Source organism: Sinohyriopsis cumingii, chromosome 15 (genome assembly GCF_028554795.1).
Source record: "Sinohyriopsis cumingii isolate HCF-2022 chromosome 15, ASM2855479v2, whole genome shotgun sequence".
In the NCBI taxonomy this organism is placed as follows: Eukaryota; Metazoa; Mollusca; class Bivalvia; order Unionida; family Unionidae; genus Sinohyriopsis; species Sinohyriopsis cumingii.
In genome coordinates this window covers 106,957,095-106,972,162 of record NC_142975.1, presented here as the reverse complement: position 1 = coordinate 106,972,162, position 15,068 = coordinate 106,957,095, and the positions used below count along the sequence as shown (strand labels likewise).

The 15,068-nt window shown below is 34.6% G+C and overlaps 1 protein-coding gene across 10 annotated transcripts in view; it reads left to right on the top strand.

The window, feature by feature from the left end:
- The window catches only part of LOC149782433 (adhesion molecule nephrin-like), a 195,303-nt gene that overhangs the window by 72,892 nt on the left and 107,343 nt on the right, over nt 1-15,068 (top strand). For all 10 annotated transcript variants that reach the window (XM_089933836.1, XM_089933832.1, XM_089933831.1 and 7 more), the window contains exons 7-9: nt 2,896-3,171; nt 7,530-7,829; nt 14,071-14,382. In XM_089933836.1, the coding sequence (XP_089789962.1) occupies nt 2,896-3,171; nt 7,530-7,829; nt 14,071-14,382 (888 nt within the window). The remainder of the gene's footprint in view (nt 1-2,895; nt 3,172-7,529; nt 7,830-14,070; nt 14,383-15,068) is intronic.

The window sequence follows — 15,068 nt, the reverse complement described above, 5'->3', positions numbered from 1 at the left end:
TGATTCATAAAAAGAACGGGAGCATTGCTAGAGGGTGCTGGTGATCAAGTTTAAGATTTTTTCAGAATGGCAACCTCATTTACCTCAGGTACTTTCTCCGCTTTCATATGTAAAAAACCTACACTATAATAGAAATGAATATATTCATGGTTGAAAGGTCAATTGATTAGCGTATATGACATTGTGGCTTTTGTGCAACATATTCTGTGGAAATAAACAAGAACATAACTTTTCAAAACACAATAAAGCTAAGGTAACAAATATATGGCCAACCTACAGTTACATTTTAAATACATAGGAAAACATTTAACGAAAATGATGCACCAATGTTTGATAATATTTGCATAAAATACTCCTAATTACATCTTTTTAGAAGGTCACCCATGCTAGCAAGAACAGTAACTCTTCCCAGAACCCATGCATGTAAACACGGTAATCAGTGTCAACAATAATACAAATGTAAAGATTTACTATGGTTTACTATCTGTAAGCTAATTTTTCTTTCAAATTGTCATCAATTTTGCTTTCAGAACATGATGAACATAAGTATTACTATGGCATAACAAACAGTAGGTGCGTAAATTGCTGCAACTCTCTGTTGTATGGATGCAGTAAAGATTTATCAATATAAATAAATATCATATGTATTAAATAATAAATATATTCAATAAAGATTTAGTGAACAATTGCAATCAGCCAAGAAGTACATCTTTGTTTCATGCTCCATGAAATTATTATTCAGTCTTTGCTATGATAAAAATGTTAACTTATAACCAGGTCAGACAAGCATCTTTTTAACTTTTTGAAATTCATGGAAGAGTCTGGAGCTAGGAATGGACATGCTTGATTCAGTATCTGCACCATATCAGATAATATTTCATACCCAGTTTCTTCAATGACATATAGTTAAACCATGTTTCGTGACTTTCTTGAAAAGCATGCACACAGTTGAAGTTCTTTTTTAAGCTGAACGTATAAACATTTATTTATTTACATTGCTTTAAGTAACATAGCAAGGATGCTGCCATTGTTAAGGCTCGATACATATATTCAATAAGCTGAAAATAATATTTAATCTTTTATAGCGCCTGTCTGGATATATATTTTACTAGGTCTGCTCAATACAATAATTGGGTCTGCATTTATGTAATCTCACTTTTGAAATTAAAAAGGTGTTTTCTAACTTGGTTTTGAAGCAATATTTGAAAAGGTAGATAAAATCTTGAGCAGAAATCACAAATGTTGGAATTTCATTTTTCCCTAAGTCAGTGATTCTCAAACTGTGTGATGCGAGAGATTTGCAGGTGTGTCATGTGAGTTTTTAAATAATATTTAAAATTGCTAGCATTTTGAAACCTTTAACATATCGAAAAATTAAATGGTAAATCAATGTTGCAAAAGTTAAAAAGTAACATGTATAAGTTCTGAACCAAGATATTCAAGTTGTAAACTTCATTAAATCTTGACCACTTCAATCTCGACTTTTCTCTCAACTCTGCGAAGTGATGGATTCAGACCGCAAATGCCTGCTGTACCATACCGATGTTCCTTGGCTTCCAGTGTGGAAAAGTGTTAAAGCATCTCTTCCATCGCAATATTGAAGTGATTTTGTTCTTGGAGGTTGAGAAAACAGACTTTGGATTCTCTCTTCATGACGAAATCTAGTGGCTGAAGGTTCAGTTTCTCTCAAATTTATTTGACAAATTAAATTCGCTGAATTTAAGTCTTCAAGGACCATCGGAAAACATCATCACTGCAACATCAAAACTGAAGTCATTTGATGAAAAGTTGTCACTGTGGCAAAATATGGTCTCAAAGGGAGTCCTCGACTGCCTTCCTATTGTCAACAAATCTCATTCAAACAAGAAAATCATCCCCAAAATTCTCGACACACTGAGAGACCTACAATCGGCACTGCAGCATTACTTCCAATCACATGCAACCGAGGAATATGGATGGGTGATCAATCCATTCGGAAACAACAAAAATACAAATCTTACAACTGAAGAAGAAGAACAGCTCATTGATTTACAAAAAACGATAATTTTTTTCAGTCAACATTTCTCGAAAAGAGCCTGGATGAGTTTTGGATCTCAATCAAGAAGTCATATCCTGCAATCAGTTCAAAAGCAATCAAAATAATCATGCCATTTGTGTATTCGTGGTTTTGTGAGTTTGGATTTTCAGCATTTACTGAAGACAAATCGAAAGAGAGAGAGAGAGAGACTTTTTAAAATGGATGATGAAATGCGTGGTTGTTTGTCAACTTTGGAACCTCGCTTTAATCTGATTTGTTCTCGAAAGCAGGCACATCCTTCACATTAAATTTAAAATTAAATATATATCTTCACCACAAAAATTGTTAAATCTTTTCAGGTGTGCCCTGAAATTTTTTAGATCTTTTTGAGAAACACTGCCCTAAGTGGTTCAGTTTTGTCGGGTGTGGATTTTTAGCACTGCAACAGATCATAAAAAAGCTTCAAGTAATCTTTTCTTGTACTCAGTAAATAGAATTTTGATTTTTTTTAAATTGTATCCTGCTGCTCAGCTTTAGAGAGATGCCAGCAATGTGAGTGATGACATGCCAACTGTTGTGTGGAAATTTGGTATCTTTTATGGTCATTTAACCTTACACATACCATGATTGCTGAGCTGCCATGATTTAGAAATATAATCCTTTTCAACCTACAGTTGAATACAGTGTAGTAGGCAGCTATTTGGCAGATGGCAGCCATGTGAGTGATGGCATGCCCACATGGGTCTCATGGATGTATTGATGTGGAACTTGGCTTATATTATGGCCATCATTTTGAAGTTGTACATGCTATGATTGCTCAGCTACCATGACTTAAAGAATAGTCAGCTATATGATTTATTTCTTGTTTTATCTTTCAGATGCTGCCACAATTACAAAATTTGTTGTCAAAGGTAACATTTCTGAGATAATAGAGAACAGCAGTTTAGAACTGTACTGCCATGTAGAAAGCAATCCATACTCAGTAATCACACTTTCCTTTGGTGATGTTCTGATATCAACGATTCAAGACTCCATTGTATTGATCCACAACACTACTGCAGTATGCCTCGATGCTGGGAAGTATATCTGCAGTGCAACCAATTCAGTCATGAATGGAGTCACGGCATCTGCAGAAATTAATTTGAAAGTTCAGTGTAAGTGAAAACATGCACATCTCAATCAATCTGCCTGGCTTTTTAAGTTTATGAGAGTTGTCTATACTCTACACCACTATCATAATCCAGTCAGTCATTTTTGTTTAGAAAACACACTTCCAAGTCTTATGCTTTGAATTACTACATGTGAAAAGAAAACTTAGGAAATCCGAATGAAAATATAAACGGAAATATAGGAGATATCAACATGATAGATATCCGTTACAGTAAACAGTCTTTGTACAAGGATTGTGATGAGGGTAGTACATAAGCATGCATATGGCATTTGTGGACTTCTAAGTGAATATATTTGCAATCAATTCAGATATCAAATAATGTCCTAAAATTTCAGGAAATGAAGATAAGTTGGAATGTAATGTTGTAAACATAAAAGACCATGCAGATATATTTAATGACAACTGAAAGAACTTTTCTTTTAATGAATGAGAGGATAAAAATGGGTCAGTAGTTCTTGAAATTGTTTGGGTCAAGTCTTGGTTTCCTCAACAGAGGTTTAACAATGGCAATGGCAATTCCCGGATAAGGGAGTTATTGATAACATCAGTTAGTGAAGGCACTATTGAATATAAGCATTCAAGCATCAGTGATATGAGAATGGGATTGAGTTCACATGACTCAAGCATTAGTGACATCAGAATGGAATTGAGTTCACATGACTCAAGCATTAGTGACATCAGAATGGGAATGAGTTCACATGACTCAAGCATCAGTGATATCAGAATGGGATCGAGTTCACATGACTCAAGCATTAGTGACATCAGAATGGAATTGAGTTCACATGACTCAAGCATGTGATATCAGAATGGAATTGAGTTCACATGACTCAAGCATTAGTGATATCAGAATGGGATTGAGTTCACATGACTCAAGCATTAGTGACATCAGAATGGGAATGAGTTCACATGACTCAAGCATCAGTGATATCAGAATGGGATCGAGTTCACATGACTCAAGCATGTGATATCAGAATGGGATTGAGTTCACATGACTCAAGCATTAGTGACATCAGAATGGAATTGAGTTCACATGACTCAAGCATTAGTGACATCAGAATGGGAATGAGTTCACATGACTCAAGCATCAGTGATATCAGAATGGGATCGAGTTCACATGACTCAAGCATTAGTGACATCAGAATGGAATTGAGTTCACATGACTCAAGCATGTGATATCAGAATGGAATTGAGTTCACATGACTCAAGCATTAGTGATATCAGAATGGGATTGAGTTCACATGACTCAAGCATTAGTGACATCAGAATGGGAATGAGTTCACATGACTCAAGCATCAGTGATATCAGAATGGGATCGAGTTCACATGACTCAAGCATGTGATATCAGAATGGGATTGAGTTCACATGACTCAAGCATTAGTGACATCAGAATGGAATTGAGTTCACATGGCTCAAGCATCAGTGATATCAGAATGGGATTGAGTTCACATGACTCAAGCATTAGTGACATCAGAATGGGAATGAGTTCACATGACTCAAGCATCAGTGATATCAGAATGGGATCGAGTTCACATGACTCAAGCATGTGATATCAGAATGGGATTGAGTTCACATGACTCAAGCATTAGTGACATCAGAATGGAATTGAGTTCACATGGCTCAAGCATCAGTGATATCAGAATGGGATCGAGTTCACATGACTCAAGCATGTGATATCAGAATGGGATTGAGTTCACATGACTCAAGCATGTGATATCAGAATGGGATTGAGTTCACATGACTCAAGCATCAGTGATATCAGAATGGGATTGAGTTCACATGACTCTGGGGCAATCTTCATCTTCATTATGCTTATATTTACCAAATCCATCAATGGGTTTAAATGTTGTCAAAGTTTATGTGTATAATCTGTATCAAAACTGGAAGGTAACAACGAGTGAATTCAAACTGAGTTGTCATGCTTATCTCTAATAGACTGAACATTGTCACAAAATAAATTTACAAAGAGGTCCAGAAGGTACAGCAGTCAGAAGACTATTGGAAGTGGTGAGAACAGAAGAACCCTTTCATAGCATAGCTTGTCTGTCCATTTATTTCAATATATGATGCCACATTTTATACTGTCTGGCTTTGTGGCAAACACAAATACTTTTTTCAACAGTAAGTGTATGTTAAAATATCAGAGCATGTCATTGACCAGAACTGTCTTAAGTATTCTATGACTTCTGCTCTATCTGCTTATTACTCCACTACAGACTGGGTGGGATGGGGTTGGCCGGTGAGACACAGTGGTATACTGGGAGAGAGATTGAGTGGAGGTGATATAGCTTCAGACAAATGCACTTTTGAGTTTTAGAAAGGACAGAACTAAGTTTAGATTTAAGCAAGGCCATTTTAGTATTTTGTTTCTAAATTTAAATTAAATGATTAATATCTGAATGGGAAAATAAAAAACAATTGTATTTACTCGTTCACTTAGTTAGAAACCAGTTTTATGTGATAGTACGAGAACTTAAGAACGGTGCATTTCACGGTCTAAATTTATTTTTTAAAAACTTGTCTCATTATAGTTTTGAGGCATATTGTATATGGCTTTGTGATAACACTTTTCTTCAATAGTTAGTGAACAGTTTTAAAGATTGAAGCATGGCATTGAACAACAGCTGATAGGAACTATACTGTATGTTGTTGACTCGAGGCAAGAAACTACAGAAACGGGTGTAGCTGTTGTTGTAATAAGTTTTGAAGCTAATGAGTATTATGTTGTAGACTAACCCTTTAGAGGTCAGAGGTCATGTGTTTATTGTATTTTAATATACGATGCCAGATTCGCCTTGTAGAATAAACTTTGGAAAGAATTCTGACATACATGTCATAATTTGCCAGTGTTCTTGATCAAATATGTATGATAGTATGGCATTCTTTCTTTTCTTGTTTTATTTTTGTTATTGCTTTCAATAATTTCAGCTTAGTGGGTCTTGTAAATACGGTACATGTAGTATGGAAATTAAAAGAAAACTGAAAAATTAACAACCATTAAACAAAGTACCATTATGAAATATCATTTAGTATTGAGAAAGAATATCAATGTTGCTGCTTGATGCAGAACAGTATGTAGATTTCTCCATATTTTTATGATAACAGGTACATATGCATGCAATAACACAACAGGGATGCACATTGTAGATAGGACATTGCTCTGATGTACACTATCATGGGCAGGAAGATATCCAAGATGTTTACAACCTTGTATATTTATAGATTGTGAAATTTTGTCTATGTATGTTTAGCTAGGCCATGTATAAATGCCCAGTAAATATTACCACTGTATAGTTTGAAATGATAAATGTATGAAATTGACAAAAGTGTAGAGTGTATATCATCAGGGTTGCTCCTAGCTATTTGTTGAGTTTATTGGCTTGCAGGGTGAATACAATACAGACATACAATAAATATTACCACTGTATAGTTTGAAATGATAAATGTATGAAATTGACAAAAGTGTAGAGTGTATATCATCAGGGTTGCTCCTAGCTATTTGTTGAGTTTATTGGCTTGCAGGGTGAATACAATACAGACATACACACAACTGAGTGGACATCCACTACCTGTATTACACTTTTAATTATTTGGCTCTGTGTTCATATCCACCTGATTGAGTTGGTAATCCATAAGCAACAGTGTGTTTACTGTACATATGTTTATATTCAGCAGAAACTGGTGAGAACTGAATATTTGTATTTGAATGACTCATGGAAGACATTGAAACTAAATCTGTGTTATGTGTTTCTTTGCTCTGTAATTTTTGTGGATTAAACAATGTAAAACATTGTTCAAGTTCATAATGATTTTATGAAACAAAAACATACAGCAGTGGATGCTTGAGGAAAGCAATAAAGACTCGTGGCATTAATAATTTTAAAAGGAATTAATGTTTGGGTTAAAATATGAAATTATCATTCAACATTATTACAAATTATTTTGTAATTGCTAATATAAATATGGCTACTATATATATATATATATGAACATGAATCAGTTGAATTTAAACAATTTGATCTGATGAAGATAATGATGCTAAGTTTAAACATTTTACTCCTAAATTTGCTTGGGATAAACATGGCTGGAGCTGATCATTCAATGAATGTTATTTTGTTGCCAACTTGGCAGATTAGATACAAATAATCCCTCTTTGAAGAATACCAATCAGAGAGGAGGTTCTTGTAGTTATTTGTATCCCCGTTTCCAGTACAAGTACATACATTTTATTTTTCAAGGAGGTATTTACTGATTTTCTGTAGATATTAGCCAAGAACTCCATCATACAACAGTTGCATCTGCATTTGGCAATGCCAAACTTGTCATTATTTTGTATCTATGCAGGTGGTCCAAGGCTTGATCATCGAACAAACATTTCCACTGTGTACTATAGAGTGCTGAATGACAATGTGACATTGGAAGTCAATGTAATAGCCTACCCAGAGCCAACAGACATCATGTGGTACCATAGAGTAGCAAATACGGACAAATGGCAGCAGGTTCCAAATCAACCCATTTCCTCCAGTGGACTATATTCTACTATCACAGTCCATCTTGGCAGTCCAGCAGATTTTGGAGACTACCTTGTGAATATGACTAACAGCTTTGGAATCTATGATCGTATCTTCCTTATCAAACAGGAAAGTAAGTTTGAATAGTTGTCTTTTTTACTGATTCAGTAGGTGGGTGACGAATGATACATTATTTCCAGCATATGCTTTGAGTTTCAATCACAGTTTGAATTCCTACAATGTAAATAATATAGTCAACTTTCTTCTAAAGTGTCTGTAAAAAATGTAGCAAATATAGTGTTGACCTCGTCATGTATTTGTAATTAAGGATGTAGATAAATAGGTTTCCATGTTATTTATTGCTTGCAGAACTCGTGTAAATTGGAAGAATTCATATAAGTGCACATTGTCTGCTCAGTTGAATCTTCCCAGCTGAAAGGAAAATAAAATATCCTGCTTCTTCTTAATCATGGTTTTCTCAGGAACAGTTTACCAGGATAGTAATCCAGCATATGTTGTGAATTATGTTTTACAGAGTGGGAATTCTTAAAAAGAACTTCTTGTCCTACTTTCTGTATGAATAATTGCCAATAGTTACTTGTTCTGTATGTTAGTTCAGACATTATCTAAACCAGTTTAAAGAAGAATTGTTACCTTGTATCAATTTTTCACTTTAGCAGGAGAATTTATTGATAACTAAATCAAAGACTTGCTTGGATTCAAGAAAACCAATGCCTGGAGTCCAAAAGCCATTATTCTGTTGTAATCAACAATCAGTTATGTAGCTGAGTGCTGTCTGTCATGAGTTATATTTTCTAAATTCTGGACAAAATGTTTGGACCATATTTTACATTCTTCTGCCTTATTTAAGTTTTTTATCTGCTCTTCATGAACACGCATTTTGTTTAGGCATGATTTGTACATACTAACTTATCTGGAATCATACAACATGGTAAGATTCTTGATAATCACTTCTTGATCACTACTACTTGATGATCACTTCTTGATGATCACTACTTGATCACTACTTGATGATCACTACTTAATGATCACTTCTTGGTGATCACTATTTGATCACTTCTTGATGATCACTACATGGTCACTTCTGGATGATCACTACTTGATCACTACTTGATGATCACTACTTGATCACTTATTGATGATCACTTCTTGATGATCACTACTTGATGATCACTTCTTGATGATCACTTATTGATGATCACTACTTGATCACTACTTGATGATCACTACTTGATGATCACTTCTTGATGATCACTATTTGATCACTTCTTGATGATCACTACTTGGTCACTACTTGATGATCACTACTTGATCACTTCTTGATGATCACTACTTGATGATCAGTACTTGATGATCACTACTTGATCACTCCTTGATGATCACTACTTGATAATCAATACTTGATGATCACTACTTGATCACTTCTTGATAATCATTACTTGAAGATCACTACTGATCACTACTTGATGATCACTACTTGATCATTTCTTGATCACTACTTGATCACTTATTGGTGATCACTATTTGATCACTTCTTGATGATCACTATTTGATCACTACTTGATGATCACTACTTGATCAGGACTTGATGATCACTACTTGATCACTTATTGATGATCACTTCTTGATGATCACTACTTGATCACTTATTGATGATCACTTCTTGATGATCACTACTTGACGATCACTACCTGATCAGGACTTGATGATCACTACTTGATCACTTCTTGATGATCAATACTTGATGATCAATACTTGATGGTCAATACTTGATCACTTCTTGATGATCATTACTTGATCACTTTTTGATAATCACTACTTGATCACTTCATGATAATCACTACTTGATGATCACTACTTGATCATAACTACTTGATCAGTACTTGATGATCACTACTTGATCACTTCTTGATGATCACTACTGCCCTCTTGCAGCCATTGCTCATTGTGACCCATACTTTATGAATTATAATTGATATGATTATATGCTGGAACCACAAACCTGCAAACATGAATACATTGCTGAATCCAAGACAAGTTGGTCAAACAGGACAATATTGTCCCTCAGACTTCTCAATATTACCTATATGGCAGTCATCCTGAGATTATTTTTACTGCTACTTCCCCTGAAAAGCATGTCACATTTACATCTCTACGTATCTAAACAGGGCTTCAAGATAATGGTGGACCTCAAAGAAATGGTGCAAATTTGACATCCATCATGAAAACCATGGCAATCATCATGATAATCGTTTTAATACTATTCCTTCAAAGATGGATGAGTTGACTGAAAGACACATGGCTGTGGTTGGTTTTGTACATAAAAAGGTTTCTGATCTGGTCTCTAAGATACTCTTAAAAATTTCATAACTTTTCATAAGATGACCATGGCCACCAAAACAGCCATTTTGAAACTTGTCTTATATAGCTCTTTCTCCTTAATATAAAATCAGATAGCACATGCGCAAAATTATGTCATTGGTCATGGATGACATGACAGATCTGACAACGCCATCATGGAGGCCATATCAGAAAGTTTTATTATAGTCCATGGATGAATATGTTAAGTTTGTGCATTTATCTAATGCTGTTTACAAATTGCTATAAGATCAAGAGTAACACATCTTGGTGATGGCATGGTCATCTTCATATAAACAACCCATTATTTCACAGCAATGTGTCAGACCTATATTTCATGCATCAGTCATTGTGTTGCAGTTTCCTATCTAAAGTCCATTTATTGGGCAGTGTTTATGTTTGAATCACGTTTTACAACTCTATTGTCATAAACTAATATTTTAGTCCAACAAACACTTTCTCTTTTCACTGAGAAATGTCTCCTCTCAATACTATATAAATACAACATAAAATATATCTGCAGACTTGATGCTACAACAAGAACATTGACCAGCCTTAGACTTTTATGCACATTTAGGCATAAGAGGTAAAACATGCATTTTGCACCTACTCCTGCGTGACAATCTGCAATCTCCAACATCGCAAAAGAACCACTTGATCTAACCCATCTAATGGGAAATAACTTAATTCTTCCAAGACATCACCTGGTCCACCTGTCAAATGGGAAATAATCCCAAACATGTCAACATGTTTACTAATAATATTATTAGTAACTGTAAACTTGTATGTAAAGAGCTGTTTATAGATGCTGTACAATCTTACCCTCTTAATATCTTGAAATCTAGCTAATATGCACATGCACAAAATTTAAATATAACCACTACAATTTACAGTGGGGTATAAAGGTTCAAAAATTACAGATAACATAACATGTGAATTTGACAATTTTATGTACCTCTAATCATTCAGCAACCTTACAAACAAAGATTTAAACAAAGGATAACTGCTTTGCTGAGGCCTTTTCTGTCTTTTCAATACAAAGTGGTAGTGACCCACTTTCTGATCGTAACTAAGTAGAAGCACCTTGTTGGCATTTGAAAAATGATCCACATATCCGGACTTTTTTGACAGGCACTGACATCTACCTCAGCTTGGTAGTATATATGTCATTGGCATCTGACCTCATTTTGGCATTCATAACAGTGTGGTATTTTTACAAAACGAAAACTACTCCTCTGATATGTCTTCACAGTAACTTACAGAAAATCTTATATTTTGTTCACCTGAAATATCTCTGCAAAGCAAGAAAACAATCTACTTAGACAACCTCAGCTATTTATACTATTAGACTGACCATATCATAGATCATATCATTGACCATGAAGCTGACCATATCATTGACCATGAAGCTGACCATATCATTGACCATGAAGCTGACCATATCATTGACCATGAAGCTGACCATATCATTGACCATGAAGCTGACCATATCATAGATCATATCATTGACCATGAAGCTGACCATATCATTGACCATGAAGCTGACCATATCATTGACCATGAAGCTGACCATATCATTGACCATGAAGCTGACCATATCATTGACCATATCATAGATCATATCATTGACCATGAAGCTGACCATATCATTGACCATGAAGCTGACCATATCATTGACCATGAAGCTGACCATATCATAGACCATGAAGCTGACCATATCATTGACCATGAAGCTGACCATATCATTGACCATGAAGCTGACCATATCATTGACCATGAAGTTGCAAATTGAAAAATTCATGATCAGTTAAAATTCTTAGTCAATCCTTGTTTTCGATATAGCAGAGGTGGTCTGAATGACTATTGTTTTGATATGTAGGACTGTGCAAATACTGGCAATTAACATTAATGGTATTCACTGTTGAATTGACAATAATCAGAAGCTTTTAAGATGTGTTATTGATTGAACATTAATAAGAAAAACTGAAAAACAGATACCAGTATACAGATTGCTTTATATATTAAATATTTGAAATTGACCTTGAAGATATAAAAAAATGTAGCTTGGATTAAACATTTGTAATTAGGTACCATACTTCCCATTTTCTCAGACAGTTTAGGGAAATTATTGAGAATCAAAATGTGTTTTGAGGTCCCATGGAGTGGAGGTCAGTACGCATGATCAAAAAAAGCATTGTCCTCTGAATGAGAAAAACATCTCAAAACAGCCTATAGAAAAAATTGTAAATTCAGATCTGAATAAATGAAAATAACTTGTCAGTTTTCTTTCAAGCATTTAATGCAACTACCAAAATTATTTGGTAGACACGGTATTGTCAAATATTCCCACTATACACATAACACTGACATAAAAAAACAACAGTCACACAGTATTTGTCTTAAGAATTAATTGGATGACAAAATCAGTAGTCTAAATTAGATAAAGTTTTTGCTACTCTAAATAGTTAAATTGGCGGTTCAGAGGTAATACAGGTGTCTTTAGCGTTCATCACTGTACTCACTCAAGAGACAGCATAATACTGGTGCTTATACTTTTCTGCAGGATTCTTTAAGTGAATCTGATTCAGAACCGAGTTGTTCTGGATGACCATGATGTTAGCGTTGTCTGAACTGTATATGATGCAGTTTGATCACAAGATCTGTTTGTCTTTATAGAGAAATAAATATTTGCTGGCCTATAAGACAATACTTTTTGACAAGAAAATCTTCATCTTATACTCTGAATCGACTTATACATGGATTTTATCATCCAAATCGCTTTATCGTATGCCACATAATTTTTCGCATAAAAAAATGTTTGCCCAAAAGTAAAAAAGGAAAATGTGCAAAACATATTTCATTTTGGGGAAGAATTCATGTATGAAAAATTATAGGACTCCACATTGAGGATGTGAAAAAAGTAAGTATTAAAATTAATGTATATCAGATGTAATTGCACTAAAGCAGTATACATTAGTACTATACGTTGTTTGTAATTTACGTTGTTTAAATTAAATACGGCTGCGTTAGAATTGAAAAGTTATAAGATGAATAATCATGACAGAGACAGATATTGCATCGCAATTTTCTTACTGCATCTCATGATCAAATGCAAATTATGCCCCATTATGAGAGAGAGAGAGAGAGAGAGAGAGAGATATGTATTTATGATTGTACAGTAATCTTATATTGTTCACTCACTTGATGACTGTGATCATACTCTTCTACAAAAGTGCAGTACCATATTCCATTATCAATTAATACCACCAGGTAAACAATTCCTTGTAGTTTTAGTTATCACTTCCATTGTTCACGAATCCGTGACTTTGTAGTGGTATGTGCATGCTATTTAAGTATGCTATTGAAGCTCATGCCTGGCATGAACAGATCTTTTGTACCATTATTGGAATTCCACCAATTCATGTTTGTGGAGTTGTGGGTCAAAATTATGCAGACTACTGATGAAATTCAGGAAAATACAAATTAAATTGAATGCAAATGTTTATAGGGATATTGTTTCTTCATGGATTGGAAGGAATTACTTCCCCAACAGTATGGCTGACTCGTACACAGGCTCTAGTTTCCTAATATAAGAAACAGGAATGGCATATCATGAAATAAGCCTGTTAGACTATACACATCTGAACTAAGGATGAAGAGATGAAATTGGAGAAAAAGTGATTAGGTAATTTGTGGGGGAAACAATGAATGTCAATGGCTATTGTTTGCTCAAACTATATTGTAGCATGACATGAAGATGTAATAATATTGTATGAGAGATTTGTCAGCTTAAATCCCTGCTTCTTTTAATGAACATGCTATTCCTATCTGACAGGTTGCATATATTCTACAAAATTGAACTGAATGTAGGAATAAGCATGTTCATGAGTTGGCATGTCTGCATTAGTGTTACACTTTATAGAGAGAGTAGATTCCTTGATATCTTAAACATTCCATTTGAAGATAATTTAAAGGTGCATTACCTCTTTTTACAGGTCCTCCCCTGAGGGTTGACATATTTTACATCAGCAGATTTATATCCAATCAGATTGAATTGTACTTTAAACCAGGATTTAATGGTGGTCGTGTCCAGACATTTATCATAGAATACAAGGCCACAGCCGGTCCTGACCCGGCCTGGAGAAACTCAAGTGTTACAGATCTAAAAGAAACACTTAGCACTAATGGAACTTACTATGTTAATGTCACCCAGCCTCCCCCAGGAACTTATGAGTACAGGATGTATTCATGGAATGAAATTGGCAGAAGTCCTTACTCAGCAGTGATTCCAATATTCATTCCTGAAGGTAATATACCAAGTAATGGTTTACGTATAGGATATTTTGTGCCCACCAGTAAACAGGATAATTTTCGAACCTACAATAGTTGATCCTAGACATAGTAATCAATTTTACATCCATGTATCTGTCCACCCATATATATTTGTGTTTGTGTGTGTAAAACCATAAATCAGATCAATCTGTGCCCAATTTATAGATAAGGCATCAGTAGCAAAAGGATTGGGGTTGTGATGCCAATAAACATATTTGTCAATTTGATGATTTGCCCTAGATGCAAATAGGTCAACTTCTGGCAAGAAAAAGTGTCTACACAATCTGTGAAAATTATCTGAACTCTATTTCTATACTGCTGACTTGTGTGAAAAGTTGAATAAGTTATCAATTTGAATGTTAGTTTCTTCTGGAGAATGAACAGCAGACAGATGTATGCCTTTTTCAAAACAACATAGTTATACTTTGGTCAATCTATACATGGAAATAACTCCAGCTTTATTAATGCACCTTACAACTGCAATGTTGTCACTTTTGAGGCAATATGCTTGTTGATTATTCACTACACAAACCTTTCAAACCAAGTTGAACAGCTAACAATTCCAAATAATTTATGTTGAATTTTGTATCGGCTTCTATCCATCTGCCACCAGTTTCAAGACATTTCATATGTGCTCCCCAACCTGATCTGCATGCATCAG